Consider the following 15,740-nt stretch of genomic DNA (forward strand, 5'->3'; position numbering starts at 1 on the left):
ACCTTATGTTATGGGTCTAAAGCTGTTTATTAAATAATAATCAATAATGAAATCATTATGTAAAGGTAACAGGCTATAACAATAATGACAACCCATTTGCCGATAATCAGCATCAGCTTCCACAAAAACAGCGGCAACCGCATTGGCAAGTTTTACGGCCGGTGTGGCACCTTCTGGCATCCACGCGGAATCCCGTGCCACCGTGCGGCAACATGTGGCAGTTCCGGTGGCAGCTTTGGTTTCCGCCACAGCCTGCCACCGGAACTGTGGAGCTGTGGCGGAACTACCAGTTCTGCCACTGCCACAAATTGAGCTCGGCCCTGCTGCAATTCAATCAATTTCTCGGCACGTTTGCAATGTAATGCAATGCAGACGTGCACAGCGCCCCCTACCGAACAAGATGGGTAGCTCGGTCAGCAGGGAGCTGAGGAAGAGCGGCTGCTGACGTCACTCTGCTGCGACCGCAGCTCGGAATGCTTTTTCATTTTCGAGTTCTGGGCAGTACTCTGCGGGCAGACCACGAAAACAAAAAAGCAATGTCTGCTTTGTTTTCTTTTTGATTATGGCATTAAATGTGCAGTCATGAAGAAGAAAATGCAAATGCAAATAGGATGATTGATTACTAATTTTATTTATGGGTCAAATAATGCAGCCACATTCTTAAAATGAAAAAGCATTTCTGGAAATTATTTTTCATTTTCAAATTTTACATTTCAAATTGAATTTTGGTATCTATTTGCTGGGGTACATTTTGAAAAATAAATCTCAAATGTATTTTTCTTTTTCATTTTAATTAAGTGAAAGAATGAGTAGTCTTGAAGAAGAAAATTAAAATGCAAATAGGATTATTGATTACTAATTTCATTTATGAGTCAAACAATGCAGCCACATTCTTAAAATGAAAAAGCATTTCTGAAAATGCTTTTTCATTTGAAATATGGTAACGATTTGCTTCCATAGCCATAGTCGTCGCCGATGACACCAGAGTGGTGTGGCTCATCTCCGAGGGGGATGAGCCACCTATAGGGAGGAGGTGGAGCGGCTGACAGTGTGAAGCACAGAGAACAACTTTCAGCTCACCATCTCCAAGACCAAGGAGATAATAGTGGATGGACCACTGATTATCAACGGGGACTTTGTAGAGGGGCTTCCTGGGAGTCCATATGGAGGAGAACCTGAGCTGCAGCATGAACACCTCTAAGCTGCTGGAAAATGCCCAGCAGAGACTGCGCTTCCTGAGGTTTTCTCAGGAAAAAAAACATCACACAGAGACTGTTTGTGTCCTTTTATTTGTGCTCTTTTGAGAGCATAATGACCTACTACATCTGCGTGGTACACCAGCTGTACAGTGGCTCAGAGGAAAGCTCTCCAGAGAGTCCTTAAGGTGGCACAAAAGATTGTCGGCTGTTTTCTCCCCACACCTGAAGAACTTCACAGTTTCCACCGTCTCCAAAAACCCAGTAACATCATAAAAGGATACTTCTCACCCGGGCATAGGCAGAAATCCTGAGGGGGGCACAGGGCATGTGACCCCTCATTCCATAAAGACGTCCTCTCAAAAAAAAAACAGTGTAAACACAATTGATTTAAAAAAAAATAATATAGTAATGTTAAATAAAGACCTTAAACATTTTAAATTCAAAACGTAAAATGTGTTTCTTATTCTTATTTATTGAAAGATCATGACTCTATTCCACAAAGTAGTTTGGTCCACATGTCGTTTCCAACGTGTGGGGCTACCAGAAGCTCCTCTCAGCAGCTCCGTGTTCCTGATAAGGAAACTGCACCACTGTGTAAAAACCAGTAAGTCATTTATCACGACTGTGGTTCACTGAGAAGAGTGGTGGTCTTGCAATCTGAGGGTTGTGGGTTTGATTCCAGCTTCTTCCTACCACATGTTGTCCAAAATCAGCTTGCTAGTTAGGCAAATAGCCTAGCTTCTGATGGTTAACAAGCTCAACGAGTATGTAGTATAGCAGCAGTGATGGGACAGAGGAGGACACAGAAGACTGGGTGGGGTGGGAGGATGGGGGTAGGGGAGGAAATAAAGAGGGCAGATTTTTCAAAAACGTCTTTCAGGATGTTAATGTCAGATATAAGCCCAATTAACTTATGTTTTCCATTTATTCCTAAAGAGATATCCAGATTTATACAAGTATAAAAGTATTTTTGATTTAAGTCTGAGGTGGGATTTTTGGTTATTTTTTTGTAGGCTAGTAGTTTACACAAGAGTTCAATTGGATAGATATCTAATTTCGTTTGGTCAAAGATTGTTCAGTTTTGAGTTGTTAAAAAACTTGATACATAACATTGTTCTGCTTCTTTGGGAAAAATTAAAGAGTTTATTTTTATTTATTATTATTTTTAATTATCTAAAATAGTTTTTTTTTTTTTTTTTTTTTTGTAGTGGGTATGTGCTAATGACAACATCCCGCGTGTGTGTGTGTGTGTGTGTCCAATTGTCAGCCAACCAGATCAGTAAAGACCAATGCTATAACTACTATTATTATTTTAATAACATTGTTTAACATGTTGGTGGCTCAATCCTACAAGCAAAGGCACAAAGAAGCAGAAAAGAGAGGGGGAGAGCTTTTATTTCATGCCCCCCAGGAATTACTCGCTGAAATTTACCTGTTCATTGTCCCCCCCCCAAAAATGAAATGTGCTTTCCGTCCCTGGACCCGGGTCACACTCTGATCGGTTTCAATCAGGCAGAAGCTTCAGATCAATTAAGAAAGACAAGCAGACTCAACAACAGTTTCTATTCAACAGCAGTAGCTAAACTCAGTACAGCCAGAATATAAAGGGAGGTGCAATAATGGGAATGTACATCGTATGAATAAGTGTTTTTATTACATCTTTACAACAAGTGCTTCTGTTTTTCTATTTTCCATAAATTATTTATTGCTCAGGCACAAACCAGATGACTTTTTTCTCAATTTGGTTGTACCTGTGACAATGACAATAAAGAATATTCTTTATTCTAGAGTAATTTATCCCCAGAGGAAGTGACAGCTATGGTTCAGTCCCTTGGTGATTACTTTGAGAATCAGCAGAATAAAGGGCTCTATAGAAATGCAAGCTTACATGACAGAGACCCTTTCGCAAATAATGATCAAGTGTGATCAGCAGATTCTCGGGAAACACATGGCTCGGATCAATAGGAAAACACACAAAGACTGTGATCAATAGGGCACACACGAGCAGACGCATCAACACTCAACAACACATAAATCTGCTGAGAGCCGATGTTGCATGTTAACGTGGCATTTTAGATACAAGAGATCTGCTCACATTTATAGTGCGTGATTCTTTTTTTGGTTATTACAGCAGATATACACAGCTTTATCTTTACAGCCACTCTGCTAGTCCTCTGCCCCAACCCCCCACCTCTCCAATCAGAGTCTAAGCATCAGTGTTGGAGCACACAGATGTGGTGCTAGGCAGCACAAAGCCATCCTGGCATGGTCCATTGAAACATTTGTCAGGGTCCTCTGGGAGGCCACGCAGACCACTGACCACTGAATAAATGAAGGCACACACACAAACTGCCTCTGCATCTGACTTACACATCCTGACTCATGGGATTCAACTGAAGGCAATAGAAGATCGACCTCGAGGCTCTTTGCTCCTCATTTCTTTCATCTGGTCTCTTTTCAACTTCATCAGTGTCAACAGGAGTGAAAGAGCTCGTTTTTATTGGGCCGACATTTTGGTAAGCTAAGGAAAACAAGGCACGACTAAGACAGAACACAAAAGGTGAGGAAATATATGCAGATTTTTTATACAAGTTATAGAACAACGCAGGATCACACTGTATATCATTAAAACCAAACCACTCCTACAGTTTAAAATGCTTTTCAAAAGAATGTCAGAGCTGACAGAGATCATTTTAGACCATAAGGAGCATAGTCTTGCCCCTCCCTCATCTTTTGCTGCGCACTGCTGGTTCAGCTGACTGAAAGAAGGCATCTTCTGTTACTTTTTTCTCACTTTCAAGAAAGTTAAATTTAACTGAATGGCAATAGTGTACTATGTAATTATTTGCAGATATATTGAAAATTACTACTAAATTTAGGAGTTTAGTATTGACATTAAAATAATGAATAGATATTACAGATGTCATTATTATTGTTATAATCAATCTAATGTTTGAAAAATAAGCATTTAGATCATGTTAGACATTTGTGCTTTTAATTTGTGTGTAAAAACGACAGCTGTTTTATTTATTTTTGTTGAATATTGTGCTACCATCTGATGTGATAAAACCACATTTTCCTCCCTTCCTCATTCATTTTGTATTAAGACTATGCCCCCACCACTCCCTGCGGGCTTTAGCATCTGTCAGAGTGATAATTAATGATGCACAAATCAGTCTTTTAGCAGTCAATACCGATTTCCAGTTTTCTTTCTGGTCTGTCCTGCAAATTTGTCTGGCAACTTTTTAACGACTACACCACGTTAGAGCAAACCAATCGGTGATGCAGTTTCTTTGATAGAGGACATAGTTTTGAATCCAACAGAAAATGTTGGAATTAAAAAAACTACCAGTTTTATTCAACTCAAAGGAAGCCCTTAAATTGCATGCTGTCAATGCATTTAGTGAAACTCCAGCCATCTGAACATTTGGTTTTTGGTTTTGATGCATTTTTAAAACAGGGGAAAAATTTTAAATAAAAACAACCAGATTTTTCAGTATGTCACCAACCAATCACTGATCAGAGCCAATTAGGGGTAGTTAAAAGTTTTACATATCTGCCGGTGAGCATCATGAGTAAATATTTATCAAATGCCCACATAAAAAACATCTGCATGCAGTGTGCATGCCTGGCACCTGAAAGATATCCCCCACTAAATAATGTATCTAAGCAGTCCTTTGCAACTGCAATGTTGCACCCAATCACACTGGAACGACTGAGATTTCATATGTTCTGCGGCCCTAGCAGTTACCATGAAGTGGGGGTATTTTTACTGAAGGACTCATAACCGGAAGAATATCCTGCTGGTCCCTGTCTATCTGAAGTCATTAGGAGAAGGTATTGATTTAGTCAGCTGCCGTTCAATCAATAGAAAGCAGCATGTGCTGCATGTAGGACTTCTGAGTGGCGAGCAGAGGGGTGATAATGCTTCAAACTCAGTGGTTTGACCTGCAGCTTCTAAGGTTCACAGCTAAAGTGCATCCCTGGTGGGTAAATGAGAAATATGCAACTATTGTATGAAACATTTACAATTTATTAAGCACTCTTTATCTGAGCAAACAACCGCAGCTAAACAAACTTTGATATTTTTGATCAACAACCAAGAAATTAATTAGGAAGTTAACACATAACTGGCCTTTAACTTGTTCATAAAAACTGGGATGATAGCAAAGTGACACACAGACCACAGGAGTGAGATAAACACACATCCTGATTCACAGGCTCACAAACACACATTCATCAGACTGCACTGGCTAGCAGGACACACCCTCCTCAGGGGACCTGCCCGGCTGTCTCCACCCTCTCCAAAGCCAGCAAAAAAATCTCCCACGAGAGCATGTGTGTGTGAGAGCAAAGAAACTGGGGGTGACCGCACCCCCACCCACACATCTCTAAAGCTGGTCATTAGTGTCCCAAAGTGTCCACATGGAGAAACAGTGCTGTCCCCTCCTCCCCATCCCTTCTTTCCATCCACCAACCCCAACCCACAGCCCCTAGTAACACCATGCAATTAGTGGCTCTCACTCTCGTCTATTGGCTCCCTTCCCTTCTATACATTTATATTTACATGTGTTTTTGACTCCATCATTGTCCCTCAGTGTGTATATGTGTCTGACTGAGCAGTGGTGTATTACAGACATGAAAATAATGCAGACACACCTAAAATACCAAGCAGCCAAGCTTTATCTCTGCCTCTTTCTGGCCCTCCCTTGTTTTCTAATTATCTCACATTATTTCGTCCGTCTATCCATCATTGTCTCACTCGTTGTGCTGTGATGGGCGCCCGGCAAAAGTAAAGCTGTAATTATGCTAACATGCCCATGTGACTACTTCCTGTCTGGAATAGCCTTATATGCTGCTCCCAAGGGCATCTTTAGTTGGCTGAAAAATTCCTTTGGTGCCTACGTCAGCAAGGAAAACCGTGTCAACAATGAGCTTTGACCTATTTTGTTTGTCGGGTGACAAGTATCTCCACCTGGAGACAGGACAAGGACCTAAAGTAAGACAAGAAAACAGCTAGCAAAAGAGACAAGTCAAGAATTGTGTCACTCTTCCTCAACAGAGCAGGAACATTCTTGATTCTAGAAATCTTGTAGGAAGTGTCTGGAATTTGGTTGTAAATGTTTTACTAATGCTTCAAAAACTACTCTTCCTACATCACGCTGTCATTAAAGCCTGAGCAGGTATCTGATGGTGTTTTTTGAGTTATTGTTTTACCCAAAAACAACTTCCTGTTGCCACACAAGGTGAGGGGAGAAGTATATTATAAATTCTGACACATTAAACCAACTATGATGTATTTCTTAGTATTTTATTATAACTTTATGTTGCGCTGTGAATCTTTGGAGCTCCTCCAGAGTTACCGTGGATCTTGGTCTTGGCTGCTTCCTTGGTTAATGCTCTCCTTACCCTGCCAGTCAGTTTACGTGGACGGCCATATTTTGGTGGGTTTGCAGCTGTGTCATCCTCTCTCCATGTTGAGAAGATGGACTGACCAAAGCTCTGTGAGATGTTCATAGCTTCGAATATCATTTTATACTATTAACCCTGCTTCAAACATCTCCACAGCTTTCTCTCTGTCCGGTCTGCAGTGTTCCTTGGCCTCCATGATACGGTTTGTTCTCTAATGTTCTCTAACAAACCTCTGAGGCCAGAAACAGAACATCTGAATTTTTACTGGGATTCAATCACACCAGATGGACTCGAATTACTAATTAGGTGACATCTAAAAGGCAGCTTGTTCCAATGGGTTTTATTTAAGGGTATCGGAGTGAAGGGGCTAAATAATTTTCAAAACGTTTTTGCAAACAAATTGAAAAATATGCTGTATCATTCTGACAATTATGAACTAACTTGTGTTGTTCTATCATATACAATTAGAATAAAATACATCGAAGTTTGTTATTGTAACGTGACAAAATGCTCCGAGGGGAATGAATGCAAGGCTTTTTTATATATGTGTCTTCACTCTGATTTAATGCTCAGGTATTTTGGATTATTTGTACTCCTGTAATACATCATTTTACCAATTGAGCTTTTCTTTTTAAACTTCTTTTGCCAACTGATTGCAATCATTTTCCAAAACCCTGACATCCTGCCTCTCCTGAAGCTGATGTGCCTCCCCACAGCTGGAATATTTCCCCAGCTGCAGGATTAGTGTAAATACACGAAACATCCATCATCAGAAGTTAGCCAGCTTCTTGCTTAAGAATGATTGCGTATGCGCACATTCAACACGAACCCACGCACCCCATTCCACCGCCTCACCTGTGGACATAGTGGAGCTGATGAACGGAGTCGATGGCCAGCACCATCTCAGCAAGGTAGAACTTGGCCATTTCTTCAGGCAGTCTGTCCTCAAACTTGCTCAGCAGAGTCAGCAGGTCACCACCCACGTAGTAGTCCATGACCAGGTACTGGAGCGGCAGGGTAACAGAAAACAGATTAATGATGCAGCATTGAGATCCAAAAAAAAAACTAATATTTTCCAGATTTTTATCTAAACAGATTCAAAACTTGCACCTAAATAGTTTTATAATTTTGGATTTACCTAAAAATATCGGCTGGATGGACCGCTGTGTTTATTTTTAAAGCAGAAGGGAGTTGTCCAACATTTGTTGAGAGAATGTGGGAAAAGGAATGACAAGCAGTTCTGGCATTTGAGCTCAGAGTCATGCAGAGAGGACTAACTGTCAGGCTAAAGGGAGAACGAATAGCTGCAGCTACCATTTGGACAAAGTTTGTCTGAGCATTCATATTCATATCTTTTTGTTTCATACATATATGTATCTGAGCTGTATATAATCAGGCTACCTATTATTCTACCATTTATAATCCTGATATGCGCCGCAGTGAGGAATCAATGGGCTGATCAGCTTCTGGGACTTTGCCACGCAGCCTGCGGGGGTGGTACTGAGTTCTAAAACAACCTACAGGGTGAACTAGCAAAAATGACCCTGACATTGTTACTATGGACACATACGCACACCAACAGACGAGCTGTTGAAGCATGACACTGCAATGTGTTTATGAACAATAGTCACACCACAGGACGTCAAAAAGGTCAAATGACTTCTTTATAAAAGCATCACTCACATTATTCCCATTACTGAGGAAGTGAGCAATCTCGATGCTTACTTAAGAGGAACAAGTTGGATTCTTTCTGGTGTTTATTGCATTGAGTAGTGTCTCTATAACTATTGTCTGTTTTCTCTTGAATTTGATTCAATGCAGGTTGATCTGCAGCATCATTACTCTGCAATTATTTCTTTGCAAAAAAAAAACAACCTCTTTTATTGATCTCACATAAAAACTTTTGTCACTGGAAACATCTGTCCTTGCTACTTCCAAGGCTGCAGAGGAGGAGATTTGCATTTTACCAGATTATTGTCGTCCTGGAAGGCATAGTGCAGGGTGGTGATCCACTGGCAGTCTCCGTTCACCAAAACATCTCGCTCCTCTCGAAAACACGCCGTCTGAGGAAAAATTGAATACATGTTATGCTGAACAGCACGTCCGTCATTAACGCTTTAACATTTTCCACATTATTGCAAGTGAAGACCTTGGCAGTGTGTTGTAAATCCTCTGTTGGTGACTTCCTGTAAACTGGGGGAATAAATCATGGTATAAAAATGATTTTCCAGAGTTTATAAATCTAATGTTTATGTTATGTGGTTAAATATGAGAATAGTGATGCTATGGTAAAGAGGTGATAACGCTTTAACAGCAGACATTCTTCTATCACTAATTTAGGTGACCTTAAAGTCAAAAAACAGTCTGTACCTTTCATTTTCCAAGTTATGCAATACATACACGTGTGTCTCAATAAATGAAAATATCACACAGTGATGCATATCAAGCATTTATTTCTGTTAATGGAAAAAAACTAAACCTATTTTCTCAGATAACTGGAATAAGATCAATAAACGTTTTTATGGCATGTCCATGTTATGGGCAACACAATCATAGGGCAGACTGCTTACAGAACGCTGGTCCAGCGGGCAATCACTGACACCCTCCACAAGGATGGCAAGCAATAACAGTGCTCTATTCAAGCATAGTAATGGAAGGTTGATTGGAAGGAAAAAGTACAGGTAACAGGGATAACCATAGCCTTAAGAGGATTGTGAAGCAAAGTTTATTCCAGAGATTGGGCAAGATTAACAAGGTGTGGACTGCAGCTGGAGTCAGAGGTTAAGAGCCTTCACACACCAATGTATTCAGGAACATTTTGAGCTCCTCATGCTTCCTTCTGCTGGCAAGCTTTTATGGAGGTGTTATTTTTATTTTCAGGCAGGACTTGGTTCCTGTCCACACTGCCAAAGGTACCAGAACCTGGTTCAATGACCACAGTATTACTGTGCTCGATTAGCCAGCAAACTGGCCTGACCTGAACCCCATAGAGAAACTACAGAGTATAGTCAAGAGGAAGATGAGAGACACCAGACCCAACAGCATAGATGACCTGAAGGCTCCTATCACAGCAACCTAGGCTTCCAGTGCACCTCAGCAGAACGACAGGCTAATCGCCTCCATGCCACACTGCACTGATGCAGTAATTCATGCAAAAGGAGCCCCAACCAAGTGTTGAGAGCACATACTGTACAGTACATGAATGGATTCCTCACTGGGTTTACATTTCTGTATCACAAATAACGTTGTTTATTGATCTAATCCAGTTTGTTCATGTAAATGATAAATTATTTTTAAACTTCAGGGTTAATTGTGGAGTACCACAGGGTTCAATACTTGGGCCAGCTCTCTTTACTATATATATGCTTCCAATAGGTAAAATTATCAGGCAGCATAGAATAAATTTTCACTGTTACGCTGATGATACTCAGATTTACTTATCCATAAATCCTGATGAACCCAACCAGTTAGATAGACTACAAGCATGTCTTGAAGACATAAAAACTTGGATGACTTTAAATTTTTTGCTTCTAAATTCAGACAAGACAAAAGTTGTCGTCTTTGGACCGGAGTCTTTAAAAAGAAACTGCTTGGTCAATCACTTAACCTGGATGGCATTAAATTGACCTCCGATAATAAAGTAAAAGACCTTGGTGTTATTTTTGACCAGGACATGTCATTTAAATCCCATATTAAGCAGGTTTCTAGGATTTCTTTCTTTCATCTCCAGAACATTGCCAAAATTAGAAATATCCTATCCAGGAGTGACGCTGAAAAACTAGTCCATGCATTGGTTACTTCAAGGCTGGACTATTGTAATTCTTTACTATCAGGATGTCCACAAAATGCAGTTAAAAGCCTTCAGCTGATTCAAAATGCTGCAGCAAGAGTTCTGATGAAAATTAAAAAGAGAGATCATATTTCTCCTATTTTAGCTTCCCTTCATTGGCTCCCTGTTAAATCCAGAATAGAATTTAAAATTCTCCTCCTCACATATAAAGCCCTTAATGATCTAGCTCCATCATACATCAGAGATCTGATTGTTCCATATGTTCCTAACAGAGCACTTTGTTCTCAGACTGCAGGTTTACTGGTGGTTCCTAGAGTCTCTAGAAGTAGAATGGGAGGCAGATCCTTTAGTTATCAGGCTCCTCTCCTGTGGAACCAGCTCCCGGCTTTAGTCCGTGAGGCAGACACCCGGTCTACTTTTAAGGCTAGGCTTAAAACTTTCCTTTTTGATAAAGCTTATAGTTAGAGTGGCTTAGGTTATCCTGAGCTATCGATGTAGTTATGCTGCTATAGGCTTAGGCTGCTGGAGGACATAATGACCACTTTCACCCTCTTTGCTACATTCTCACACTACTATCTAGTTTTGCATTATTTGCTGTTATTTCAGCTTTTAACTTTATGTTCTCCCTCTTTTCTCTTCCTAGAAGCTACACCTGGCCTGACTCTGTGTCTACCTGTGACACCTTTCTGGAGAGGGGCATCGTCCAAGCTTCTGCTGGCAACAACTTAATGCTCACCCTCTACTGATGATCCACATAGCCCTGTCTTTTAGTGTTTAACCCTTTCTCTCTCCTAGACATGGCGATTGACTGAGCTTTTATTGTGACTAACTCTATGTGCTCTCTTTCAGACTCTAACCTTGAAAACTGGCTCAGAGTTTATCTGTTCTTTCTTTCTAGGTGAAACAACTAAAGGAGCTACATCCATTAACATTTACTTTTCCTTCCCATTGAAAGTACTCCTGGATCAGTGCTTCTTTGTTCTCTTTGTGTCTCTGCTCTGTTCTCTCTAACCCCCAGTCGGTCGTGGCGGATGGCTGCTCACACTGAGCCTGGTTCTGCTGGAGGTTTCTTCCTGTTAAAAGGGAGTTTTTCCTCTCCACTGTCGCTACATGCATGCTCAGTATGAGGGATTGCTGCAAAGTCAACACCAGTGACTGTCCACTGTCTCTACCTGCTCATCCAGGAGGAGTGAATGCTGCAAGTCACTGACTGGATGCAATCTGCTGGATTTCCTTAGATAGAAAAACTTTTTTTCCAATTTGAATAAATAACTGAATCTGACTGCACTGTTCAATGGTTAGGATTAATTGGTATGTATGTACTAGACTTTGTGAAGTGCCTTGAGACAACATGTGTTGTGAGTTGGCGTTATATAAATAAATAAACTGAATTGAATTTAATCATTATTTTAATTTTCTGACAAACTGTATCTTGGATTTTCTTTGGCATTAAGAAATAATCATCAAAATTACCAGCATTGACCATTTAAATATATCAGTGTGTATTATGAATCTATATGTGTAAATCTATTGAGTATATATCTATAGAGATCCGTTCTACAGATCTGTTGTTCTGCGGTGCTTCCCTTGTCCGGGTATTTACACGCACATCTAAACATCATGGACCGGTTTTGCCGTGTGACGTATGAGCCATTCCAATAACAGACCTGGAAGACCAACAGGAATGTGAGAGTGTCAGGAAGAAGCTGATGAGAAAAACACGCATTGGCAGCTCAGGCTGTTTTTGAATCCAACATTTGTTGGATTCAAAAACAACTAAACTGAGGATGTGGTTTCTCCTGACAGGAGGCCTTTTCTTCTTTTTTCAATCCTTCATCATTTTTTTCCTTGAAGATTTTCCATAAATATTGCAGCAGACTACTATACATACACAGTGCTAGTAATAGTGCATCCTAAAGAGTGTGTTAAAAAGCAGTGAGGTGGTACCAACCTCTGCTCGCTTGAGCATTTCCCACTTGTTGAGAATCTTCATAGCGAAGACCTTATCTGTGTTTTTCACTTTTACCACTGCAACCTGCAAAAAGGGAAAGAAACATGCATTTCAGATAACTTTGCCAAAACCACGTAAAACACATGATTTATATTATATGTTATCCTGGAGGTGAATGGGAGTTGATATTTGTGACCTTAGCAAAAAGTCTTGTAAAGTAATATTTTAATAAGAGATCAATTCTGAGTATATTGTGTGGGAAAGAAAAGTAGAGAAATTTAAGATAAGGCTTTAAAAAATGTATTTCAACTATGGATTTAAAGCCAGAAATAGAAAAAGAAAACTGGCAAGAACCCATGGCAGAAGAAGTGGACAAGTAAACAGCTGTAACCTTCTTTTAGGTAAATGATAGACTTAAGTACACAAAGTTGCACTATTATACATGTTAAACATTAATACATGAAGATTCCAGAGAGAAACATTAAGCTCAAATTGACAGGCTTGGTTTATTTCCAGGTGATGAGATTCAACTAGGATGAGGGTCTGCCTTGTCTAACTCAATTCATTCAAATTCAGTTCAAAAATACTTTATTAATCCCGAAGGCAAATTAAATATTATTGCAGTTCATATTATGCAGGTTTCTTCAAAGAGCCATTGTAGATGTTGATGGCTGTGGGCAGGAAGGATCTCCTGTAGCGCTCCGTCTTACAGCAGATCTGAAGAAGCCTCTGACTGAAGACACTCTGTTGTTGTAGGACAGTCTGATGAAGAGGATGCTCAGGGTTCTCCATAATGTTCTTCATTTTATGAAGAATCCTTCTTTGCACAATGATCTCCAGAGGTTCCAGAAGAGTCTGTAGAACAAAGCCAGCCTTCTTTATCAGCTTGTTGAGCTTTTTTAAGTCCCTGGCTCTGATGCTGCTTCCCCAGCAGATGATGGCAGATAAGAGATCACACTTTCCACAAGAGACTTATTGGAGATATGCAGTGTCTTGCTGCAAACACCAAAGAACCTAAGCTTTCTCAAGAAGTACAGTCTGCGATGTCCCTTCTTGTAGATGGCTTCACAGTTGCATCGCCACTGTAGTCTGAAGTCTGTTCCCTCCTGTCAAGTTAGCGGAGGACGTTCAGGCATTCTATCACAATGCTTTTCCCCTTGGGGTTTTTCTGGCCTCGTCCCACTGGGAGAAAACACCAAAAGCTCTCCCAGACCCCGCTGGAGGGATTACGTATTCCTTCATGCCTGGGAACACCTTCGGGTTGCCAGAATGAGCTAAAGAGGGATGCCTGGGTTACCCTGCTGATTATTTACGAGCACTCTGTCAGGTGACTTGCCATGGTTTTAATCTCCTGGGTAAATAAAAGTCAAAGAGAATGTTCAAAAACATTTCTGCACCTGTTACTCGATCTCTGATAAGCTGAACACGACGGACTCATGATGGGCAGCTTATTTCCACGCATGGATGTTAACGATGCAAAATGGTTCACCATCTGTTTGGCTCTGGGCTACACAATGATCAATGGAAAGGAAACATTTGAATGTCTTGAGTACACCTTTTACAATTTACTGCCTTCCCTTGAAATAATGGAAACAGTCAGCTGTAGCTGCTGTTAGACTCAGGAATGGGATCAATAAATCAGACCGCTCATGTGAGCAGACTGAACACACTTTGAAATTGGTCAGGTGAATGATGAACTCATTATGCTTCAGGCTGGACCAATCACATCCCATTAGACATTCATTGAGTTCTTATTGCTTTAGGAAAGTACCAACTAACAGGAAGAAAAAACAAAAAAGTGTAAAACTGTTATTTTAAATATGACAACCCACAGTTCCTGCAGAGTGAAAACAAAATACCACAGGAACTGCCTTAGAAGGTCAGAACAACTGGTTATTATAAGCCACATTACCTATAGTTACTATCTCCATATCTACGTCTTTTAAATGCGATGCCTTAGCCAGTTTTAAAGCACTACACAAACTATAATAAAACGTAGACCAGCACAGCATTGAATAACATCAATAAAACCTCTGCTATAAAGTTTACACCTGCCCTTTCAGACCATGTCAAAGCAGCTAACTTAAACTCTCCTGTTCAGATGGTTTAAGAAGTATGCACATTGTGTTTCCATGACTACTGGTAGGAGTGTAACACAATTACACAATATTATCACAACCTGCTCACCCCATTGCCAGCGTGCAAGCATATTCTGGCTTTAAGATGTTTAAGTCGTAGCCTCATAAAATGACAGAACATAAGTAAAAGGCATCGGCCAGATATGTCAAAACAAGGATATGGAGCTGCATTTATTAGCAACTAAAAACAATGTTGCAGCAACCATTACCACAGAAGAAGGAGAAGGAGAAATTACAAAAAAAGATCCGGAGGCATCTAGTCATAGGGCAGAAAAAGCAGAGGCACCACAGCCTGTACAAGAACACCTGATTTGAAGCAAACCGGTCCGGCTTTTAGCTGGAAACGTTTGAGTCTGCTGTTTCCTTTTCTTAGAACTGGCAAAGCTAATATACTGGCAGATCTGTCTCTAGGAGGAAAAAAACGTAATGTTTAAAATACCCCCTTCAGCACAGGATAAAACCAGACAAACATACACACACTCACAAAAATCTGTCAACACAGATCATCTTCGCAGATCCTGAAAGGCATATTAGAAACCCAATTATGTGCGATCGATCCTAGTGGGTTTTAAGCATGTAAAAAACTGCCAGTGCACAGTCATTGTGGGTTGTTAATATAGTGAAACATCTGTGTCTCAGCTGAAGCGTGGTGCAGCAAAGGCAGAATCTCCATGATATGGGGCATAGTGTTCAAGAAATTCAAGCAGAAAGGGCCTCCTTGGCCTGAAGCCCAGGCTGTGTGATGCCTGTTGGTAGAAGTTTTGCAATGACCTTCCTGAAGTAGCCGGAGAATGTCGTGCTGAGCCTGGGCCTCTGGACCGGTGAGACTGCGGTCATAATTCAGGGATCTAGCTGAGGTTGGCCACATCTAGCCTGGCAAATAAAAGTGCTATGTGGCGAAATAGATTTGGTTGCAATTCGCCATGGTGGCGAATCGTTGCTTGTGATATAACTTCATTTTTTAAATTTTGGCAGCTTTCATGTAAAATTAACTACAACCAGCACGGTAACAATAGCTATGTTGACGTGCACAATTTCTTAACGGTATTTAGACTGAACAAAAAACAAATAAATCTGAATGTACTGTTTATATGGGCGCAAAATCAAATAATCTGATGCATGTTTACATGCATCACGCTTATTTCAGAATAGGAGCGCTTTGACATGCGCTGAGTAGTCAGATTTCCCTAAAACAACCACAAAAGAAGTAATTCTACTTCTGCCTGTGCTGGAGGAAAAAAAAAAAAACA

At 40.5% G+C, this 15,740-nt stretch overlaps 1 protein-coding gene across 4 annotated transcripts in view; it reads right to left on the bottom strand.

The window, feature by feature from the left end:
* Positions 1 to 15,740, bottom strand: part of cdc42bpab (CDC42 binding protein kinase alpha (DMPK-like) b) — a 101,166-nt gene that overhangs the window by 35,157 nt on the left and 50,269 nt on the right. For all 4 annotated transcript variants that reach the window (XM_047387077.1, XM_047387076.1, XM_047387078.1 and 1 more), the window contains exons 3-5: positions 12,353 to 12,436; positions 8,579 to 8,674; positions 7,467 to 7,615 (exon numbers count right to left, since the gene is read on the bottom strand). In XM_047387077.1, the coding sequence (XP_047243033.1) occupies positions 7,467 to 7,615; positions 8,579 to 8,674; positions 12,353 to 12,436 (329 nt within the window). The remainder of the gene's footprint in view (positions 1 to 7,466; positions 7,616 to 8,578; positions 8,675 to 12,352; positions 12,437 to 15,740) is intronic.

The sequence above is a fragment of the Girardinichthys multiradiatus genome, chromosome 15 (assembly GCF_021462225.1).
Source record: "Girardinichthys multiradiatus isolate DD_20200921_A chromosome 15, DD_fGirMul_XY1, whole genome shotgun sequence".
Taxonomy (NCBI): domain Eukaryota; kingdom Metazoa; phylum Chordata; class Actinopteri; order Cyprinodontiformes; family Goodeidae; genus Girardinichthys; species Girardinichthys multiradiatus.